The 9,058-nt window shown below is 46.8% G+C and overlaps 1 protein-coding gene across 1 annotated transcript in view; it reads left to right on the top strand.

Moving 5' to 3' along the window:
- The window catches only part of Wdfy3 (WD repeat and FYVE domain containing 3), a 227,846-nt gene that overhangs the window by 82,732 nt on the left and 136,056 nt on the right, over positions 1-9,058 (top strand). The window contains exon 4 of the mRNA XM_029545025.1: positions 4,343-4,553. Coding sequence (XP_029400885.1) covers positions 4,374-4,553 — 180 coding nt within the window. The 5' untranslated portion in view covers positions 4,343-4,373. The remainder of the gene's footprint in view (positions 1-4,342; positions 4,554-9,058) is intronic.

Genomic DNA, 9,058 nt, shown 5'->3' with positions numbered 1-9,058 from the left:
CAGTGACACACCTACTCCAACAAGGCCACATATTTTAATAGTGTTACTCCCTGGGCTGAGCATACACAAACCATCACTGTTTCCTAGAATTGTTTGCTCTAAAATAGATGCAATAGATCTGGTATTTCAGAACGTGATTTTAGAACTCAATTTCAGTAAGAGCTGAAAGACCCAGATTCCCCTCCAGCCGATTTTGCCCCTCTGCCAATAGAGGTGATTCACTGGCCTCCTAGCAGACTTCATTGGAGAAGGAAGATAATTATATTCCCAGTAGCAGAATAAATGATATGATTCATAGCGACAAATATAACTGTAAAAGATTTCTACACTAATATTGGCCACTGCTGAGAGGTGGAGAAGAGACAGGTAAAGGAAGACATCCTACGTGTGGCGATTGGGTGGATTCATGTAAGCACGCCTGCAGGATCAGTTCCCGAACTATCCAAACCCAAGTGGCATTCTCTACAAAACTAGAAAGGAATAAACAAATGAACGAACAAAACTCTGAATTAGCAGCAGCAGTGAGTGAGTGACAGCACGCACTGGTGTCCAGGCCGTGCAGGAGGCATGGACAAGCAGCTCTAATGTAGACTGGGGGTTGGAGGCTCATGTTCAACATGACAAGATCTGCTTTTGTCTGAGGTAATAACAAAACAAAAGCCTTAGTAGAGATACCTCTTACAGCAGTCTGGAAGAAGAAAATAATAACAAAGCTGGAGGCTTTCCTGTTTTCTGGTTCCCAAGTATATCACACAGCAACAGTAACTTCAAGGTCTAGGTCAGCGAAACAAAATAGCAAAGTAGAGAGGAAGAAGTGAACTAGCTCAGGAGTGAAGTCAGCTTCTTCAGCAGGTGGACACACAGTGGGCGAGACGGTCCCTATAATAAGCGGATTTGGGAAAACTGGGAACCTAAATGCAGAAAACTGAAATTAAACTCTGACTTTACAGGGTATTTTTAAGTAAAAGCCAAGTCAAAAGAGTTTAAACTAGAGCCAACAGCGAGTAGGGGAAGCGAACGGAAGCTTCTTGCTGTTAGTTTAGGAAATACTATTGTTGGTTTGGGCACCGAGGAGTCAACAAAAGCAGGTGAGACCAGACCACATTAGAGGCGAACCCTCTCTGCAGAGCAAAGGCAGCAGCGGCCCAGTGAAGAGACCACCCACGGGCAGCAGGAAATGCCCGCTTGCCCGCAGTGCCTGTATCCTAAGAGGTTAGGTCTCAAACATACAGGAGACTCAAATGAATTGGTAGTAAATTCCCAAATAACCCAAATAAAAACTGAGCCAATGGTCTGGACATGTACTTCTCAAAAGAATATATTCCAGTGTGTGGGGTTTATATGAAAATGTGCTTAGCATCCCGGCATCAGTGAGATGCAAACCCTAACCACGAGCTGCTCCTGTAGTGGTTGGGTGACTGTTATGTAAGAAATGTTGGCCAGGTGGAGAAAAAATAAAACTGTTGTACACTGTTGGTAAGAATGGAAATTGGTATAGCTATTGCAGAAACTGTAGAGGCACCTTAAGATGCTAAAATTAGAGCCACGCAATGATCCCACAATCCTACTTCTAGATCTCAGATATCTCCGTTGCCATGCTTGCCCTCGGGTTGTTCACAATAGCCAAGATAGAGAAACAACCTACATGCCTCCTGCTGTGGTGGTTTGAATGCGGTTGCCCCCTTAGGTGTCTTTCTACATACAGATGCTTGATTCTCAGTTGGTGAACTATTTAGGAAGTATAAAGTAGGTGTGGCCTTTGCTGGAGGACTGGGTCACTAGGAGTGGACTTTGAGTTTTCAAAAGCCAACGCCAAGCTCAGTCAGTCTCCCTCTCTCTGTCTCTCTGACTGCCTTCCTCCTTGTCTGTCTGTCTAGTGGATAAGATACAAGCCCTCAGCTCTGCTAGTCCAGTGCTATCCCCGCTCCTGCCTATTGTGTTCCCTGTCATGATGAAACTGTAAGCAAGTCCCAATGAAATGCTTTTATTAAAAAAAAAAAAAAAAAAAACCACTCACTTCCTCTCCAGTTGACATGTGTCAGGAATGACTTGAAGATAGCTACAGTGTACTTACATATAATAGATAAATAAATCAAAAAAAAAAAAAAAAAAAAATTGCCTTGGTCATGGTGCCCCTTCACAGCAATAGAACAGTAACTAATACAATATGTAAACGGATTAGAAAGAATGACATAAGACTGTATACTCAGGCTGGGCAATGGTGGTACCTGTCTTTATCCCAGCACTCAGGAGGCAGAGGCAGGGGGATTCCTGAGTCTGTGGCCAGCCTGGTCTACAGAGTGAGTTCCAGGACAGCCAGGGCTATATAGAAAAACCACATCTCGAACCCCCCCCACCTCCCCCAAAAGAATATATACCTAATAGACTAGTACTCAGAGAATACAGAATACAGAAACCCTTTAATTTGCAATCGATATGAGTGAACCTTGAATGTATTATGTTAAGTGTTTGTTAAGGAGGCTTTGCAAGTACAGATATTGGATGTTGTCAGTTATGTGACGACTCAGCCTAGTCAGACACCAGAGGGGTGTGTGTGTGTGTGTGTGTGTGTGTGTGTGTGTGTGTAAGTGGAGGAGTTGTGGATCAAGGGTGCAAAGTTCTGGACATCCACTCCACATCATTGTGACGCTAGTGGTAACACTCAATTGAATGATCAGCATTTGCTAAACGGATAGATGGACAGGCTCCTCACCATGCATCACCCCACCCCCACTCCTTTTTACAAGATGTATTCATTTTTTTGTGCTCTGTGTGATTTTTAAGTGCAGCGCATGTGTGCAGGTGCCTACCGAGGCCAGAGGAGGGCATCAGATGCCCTGGCACTGAGGCTGAGATGGTTGTGAGCAACCCAGTGTGCATGCTCACTAATCACATCCACGTTTACTTTGAACCTGGAGGTCTTCAGGGCTGTAACATACTAGCACATCAGTAGGCCTTTGGGATGTGTATGCTGAAACCTTTTTACTCACAGTGGGCAGACTTAAGTTATACTTTCATAGTATGAGTTTATTGGACATCTCTGAACTGGGCTCATTTTTCTTTGTTACTTTGTAGGTAAGTATTTTCAGCCTTTTGCCTGCATCCAAGTGCTCTTTGTTGCATGGGGCCCTTGACTATATACTGATCATGCTTTGCACAATAGGGACTACACACACACAGCACAGCCCAAGACAGAGCTGGGACAGATAGAGTGCCAAGTGCAAACCTGTGGCCAGATACAGTTCTCCAGGGCACCTTGCTTCAGATCCTTGTTCTTAAAGTTTTAAGAAACCAGCAAGTGTCACATAGTAGGTAAATCCCTGCTCAGACATGGCCTTTCTTTTCCTTGGGGGTAGCATACTGGTTCACTTAACCACAGCAGAAATCAAAGCAGGCATGGCTACTTTCTTGCAGACTAAAAAGAAACTTAGTTTCAGCCAGTCTCCTGATCCATCATGTTCTTCCAGCCTTCCTGACTTCTTTTTTAGGTTTCCTGGCTTTGTGTCTGAGATTAGCTAATTCCCGGCACAGTTGGAAATAACCGAATGGCTGTTGATGCTTTCTGAAAGTATGATTGAGTCCACATATTCTTGCACTCAGTGGTTAGTTTACTGCCTTCGGTCCAGTGAGGGATGTGTGTTTCATAACTGCACAGTGTGCATGCATGCATCCTTACCTAAAATATACATCACTGGGGAGTGGCCACCCTTACCACATGCACCAGTGGCTTCTTTGCTATTCTTTAAAATAAATAAAAATGTCTATCACTGTGATGAGTTAATGAGACTTAACAAAGATTTCCAACCACAGTTTGAGAAAGTGGTCTTTAGTTCTATGATCAATCTTTTTATACTCATGACATGTAAGGGGATATCATTCCACTTAATTTGTGTGTTTTCAGACTAACAAACTGTTCATCACATGTATAGAATCCTTCAAATCAAGACATTTTAAAATTGAAACTAGAAATTGTGTGGGTTTTGATTTTAGGCGTTATAGATCAGGATTCCTGGTTTTGTTCCTTCTGCATGTACTTAACTGTTAAGCCATACAGGGCAGCAAGGTTTCTGATCCCTTTATGATTTGCTCTTGATATTAAATGAATGGGGAGGCAGATTTTACTTGCCCCATTGTATTGTATATAAATTGTGCGAACCAGTATGGAGTTGAGGTTGCAGGGTTCATGGGGTTGTTCTGGGGGTTCGTCAACCCTGCCTCTGCGTTTAAAGAAGCGGCAGATTGTTGGCCTGTCATAGGACTATTTAAAGTTCTCACGTGCTGGCTTGGCTGAGGCAAAGGCGGGGACATGTTGACTCTTCATGTCTTGACATTTTCCTTACAGAAACAGCAGTGTGTTTCACCCACCAGCCAAGATGAACATGGTGAAGAGGATCATGGGACGGCCTCGGCAGGAGGAGTGTAGCCCGCAGGACAACGCCTTGGGCCTGATGCACCTCCGCCGGCTCTTCACCGAGCTGTGCCACCCTCCCAGGCACATGACCCAGAAGGAGCAGGAGGAGAAGCTATACATGATGTTGCCAGTGTTTAACAGGGTGAGTCTGGCTCGCCAAAGTGTTTCTTCCAGGAGGCCACTGGTGGGCGATAGCGTGGACCTGTTTTGTTTCTGGGTTTGCTGTAAGCCAGATGTTGAGCACACATCTGTAGTCATGGCACCTGGGAGAGACTGAGTAGATGGGGGTCTCACGGTCAGCCTGCACTACAGTGAGAGCCACAGCTCCAAAGTGTTTGTTTGCCTTTCCATTTCTATAGTGAGAGAGGCTGACTCTTCAGCCCCGACGCTGGGTTTAGAAGAGGCAAGATTGTCAGTTGTCCCGTATTACTCTGTTGTGCAATTGCCAAGCCCTGGGTAATCTTCGAAGTTGTCACAGGTGGCATGGCAGTGCCACCTTTAACCTTGGCACTCAGGAGGCAGGTGGAGCTCTTGAGTCCCTGGGCTAGCCTGGGCTACACAGTGAGAACATCTCAAAGGAAAAAGCCACCACAGTGTGCTCGGTTCGGCTGGCTTTCTGACACTTCACATAAGGGGATAGTTGCTATCTACAGAGAATGTAACGAGACTATTACAGCACAAAATGATTTTGTTGCAACTTTTAAAAATGGCTTCTTTGTATGGACCAAAGGTTTGCTGGCATGTAGCTTTGGGAAGTTTTGGAGCTCTGTGGTGGGCTTGGAGCTCCTGCTGATGTCCCCTAATGCTGCTGTCATGGGGCTCTCCTCCCTGCCTACTCCTCTTCTCTCCCCATCCCCATCCCCTCTCACCCCCTTCTCTTTGGTCTCCCGGAGTTCCTGGCCCCTTTCTCCCCACCCCCTTCCTCCTGACTCCGTCTCTCTAACACACGCCCCTGATGTCTCACTCCATTCCCCCCTAACTCTATCCCTCCCGAGATCTCCTTCCCCTTTCATTCTCTCTCCTGTCCTTTCCCTCCCTAGTTTCTGGTTCACTCACTCCATCTCCATTATTCTCTCTGTTGGCATATCGTCTGGAAACTTCGGGCTGCCCTTTTCTCCTAATCGTCTGCGCTGTTATTTAAGGATGAGATACTGAAAATCCTCGGGAGATTTTGTGTATGGTCAATTGGGAGCTCTCAGGCTGAGATGGTGTGGCTGGGTTATCTGGCTTCCACAGTTGAGATCTCTCCCAGTCATAATACCCACAGCGCTTACTTCTTGACTGTGCTCTTATCTTAGGAAGCAGGAGTTTTCATCAGCTTGATACAAGTGGAGTGAGGTTGATAGCTCATATTCAGTATGTAGGATTTTACCTAATCTCCAGTTTTTCTGTATCACCGCCTTGTCTCGGGCCTGTGCTGGAGTCAGGATTTCAGATGCATATTGCACTTGGAGCGAGGCGGTCATCCTCACCATCTGGGCTGTAAAATAAAAATAAGATTATCCACCTGAAGTGGTTCCTTTTCCCGACCAACATAACTTAACGGAAACTTAACGTTCATTTTGAGTCACAGTTTAAAGTCACAGGCTGTTGTGGTGCAGGGGTTATAATGGCAGGAGTTTGAGGAAACTGATCACACTGCATCCATGGTTGGGAAGCAGGGGGAGATGAATACTCAGTGTTCCCCACACTCTTCTATGGGCGGCTCAATTACGGTGAATCTTTCTATCTCAGTCAGTATAAACTAGAGAATCCCTCCCAGGCACACTCAGAGGCCAGGCTAACCAGACAGTCCTCCCAGGTGTGCCTATGGGCTATCCCAAGCAGACAGCCCTCCCAGGTGTGCCCAGGGGCTAACCCAAGCAGACAGTCCTACCAGGTATGCCCAGGGGCTAACCCAAGCAGACAGTCCTACCAGGTGTGCCCAGGGGCTAACCCAAGCAGACAGTCCTACCAGGCGTGCCCAGGGGCTAACCCAAGCAGACAGCCCTCCCAGGTGTGCCCAGGGGCTAACCCAAGCAGACAGCCCTCCCAGGTGTGCCCATGGGCTAACCCAAGCAGACAGCCCTNGGTGTGCCCAGGGGCTAACCCAAGCAGACAGCCCTCCCAGGTGTGCCCATGGGCTAACCCAAGCAGACAGCCCTCCCAGGTGTGCCCAGGGGCTAACCCAAGCAGACAGTCCTACCAGGTGTGCCCAGGGGCTAGCCTAAGCAGACAGCCCTCCCAGGTGTGCCCATGGGCTAACCTAAGTAGACAGCCCTCCCATGTGTGTCCATGGGCTAACCCAAGCAGACAGCCCTCCCAGGTGTGCCCATGGGCTAACCTAAGCAGACAGCCCTCCCAGATGTGCCCAGGGGCTAACCTAAGCAGACACAGTCTGAAGTGGAGCTAGAAGGCAGTGGGTTGAGGAGTGAGTGGAAGAAGAAAGGAATATACTAGGCTTTGCTGGGTTTGAAAGAAATTCTAACAACAGATACTGGTAGAAGTTCTGTTAGCCTGGTGTCGCTATGACAAAACACTTGTGGTTGGGTACTTTGTGTGAGAGAGAAGTTGGGAGGTCTTGACAAGGAAGGTGCTGATCAGGCTAGAGAAACAGAAGGCGAGATCACTAAGGGTCCCTGAGTGATGTGAGTGGAGGAACTCACACAGGAGCAGGAGGAGGAACCTTAGAAAGGCTCTGCTCAGTCGCTTGCTCACCATGCTTCCTCATACAGTTCAGGACCCACCGTGGCATGGGCCCTCCCACTTCAAGCATTAATTAAATCAGTGCCCCACAGACACCCAACGACCACTGAGTGGATGCACCCCTCTTTGAGATGTGCATCTTTCTTTCTTTTTTTACAGTCTTTCTAGATGACTGTAGTTTGTATTAAGTAGGCAAAAACCTGGCAGCACATAAGGAGATTTCAGGGTATTATTATTATTATTATTATTATTATTATTATATTAGGAATATTCAGGCTTGTTTTTTTTTTTTTTTTTTAAAGGCCCAGGGAGGGAGATATTTGTAACCTTTTAAGGACAGCAAACTTAGATCAAAGGATGGAAGAGCATGGTGTCAGGTTACAGGTGGGTGGTTAAGCAGTGCGTGCGCAGTAGTTCCGTAGATCCCACCAAAGACAGACCGCTGATGTGAATATGGATGTGTGGTGCTTGGAGACCTTAGCTTCCTGTTGCCTTTGGCAGAAAATGTCCTTCAGGGATCTAGAGTAGGTAGACTGACCAGTGAGCCTACGGAGTAACAATGTGGAGAGGGAGAAGCAGGAGCGACTCCTGAGTATTAAGATTGTAGAGGCCTTCGGAGGTGACTGTATTCTCACGGCGCCTTGTCTAGACGGTCCTGTAGTGGAGAGAGTGGGTACCTTGAGCTTTGGGATTTGCTAGCTGCTTAGTCAGAGTAGCTGGGACGGAGGAACATGGGAAGGATTCGCTCACACAGCATCCATTGGGTTGTGCTCCATAGAATACAGAGAGAATGAACATACAAATATGTTCACAGAACATGCTTTTTCTCTTTGCTGTCTGCCAAGAGTGATGAAGGAGGAGATGGTAGTGTAGGAGCTTGAGGAGGGAGAGGGTTAAAACGGCCATGTAAAAATGGGACCAGAATAATGTCAGGAGCCTGGTATGGTTGTCCCCTGAGAGGCTGTACCAGCACCTGACCAATACAGATGCTGATATTCACACCCAACTGTCAGACTGAGCCCAGGGACCCCAATGGAAGAGCTAGGGGAAGGACAGAAGGAGCTGAAGGGGATTGCAACCCCATAGGAAGAACAATGTCCACTAACCAGACCATCCAGGGCCCACCAGGACTCAACCACCAACTAAAGAGTACACGTGGAGCGGCCCGTGACTCCAGCTGCATATGTAGCAGAGGATGGCCTTATCCGACATCAGTGGGAGGAGAGAATCTTGGTACCGTGAAGGCTCTATGCCTCAGCATAGAGAGATGCTAGGGTAGTGAGGTGGGAGTGGGTGGGTGGGGAAGCTCCCTCATAAAGGCAAAGGGGAGGGAGGGGGGTTGTGGAGGGGTATCCGGGAAGGGGGATGTCATTTGAAACAAAACCGAATAAAATGGTTAATAATAAAAAAAAAATGGGAGCAGAAATTGGCTGTGAGCAGGCCAGTGGTTCAAGCCCTGTTCAGGCTTACTGGAACCAGTAAAGTTTACAAGAACATTGTAAAATGTTCTTGTTTTTCTACTTCATAGTTTTCTTTAAAAAAAAATATGATACTCTACTGGCTATTGATTAGTGTAAGATAATTCCCTTCTCTCAGAAGATGAGCATTTCAAAGGCACGGTAATTGTTTAAAGCAGTTACAAGAATTGCTTTCAGCTTTTCTATTGTGGTTCCTTGGGTTGGAACTCAGAGCCTCCTGTGTGCTAGACAAGGAGTGTACATGCCTGAGCTACCTGCTAGCTTCTGAGCTCTCTGTTCAACATGAACTCGGACGTGACATCTGACTTCTCCCTGATTAGAAGTACTGGCATGTGCAATTCCCAAACCTCCCTATGATGAGGTATTTGACCATCAGAGGTTTGGAATTCTCTCTCTGTCTCTCTCTCTGTCTCTCTCTGTCTCTCTCTGTCTCTCTCTGTCTCTGTCTCTCTCTCTCTCTCTCTCTCTCTCTCTCTCTCTCTCT

The sequence above is a fragment of the Mus pahari genome, chromosome 13, assembly GCF_900095145.1.
Source record: "Mus pahari chromosome 13, PAHARI_EIJ_v1.1, whole genome shotgun sequence".
Taxonomy (NCBI): domain Eukaryota; kingdom Metazoa; phylum Chordata; class Mammalia; order Rodentia; family Muridae; genus Mus; species Mus pahari.
Note: the sequence above shows the minus strand (reverse complement) of the source record. Positions and strands in the feature narration are given on the sequence as shown.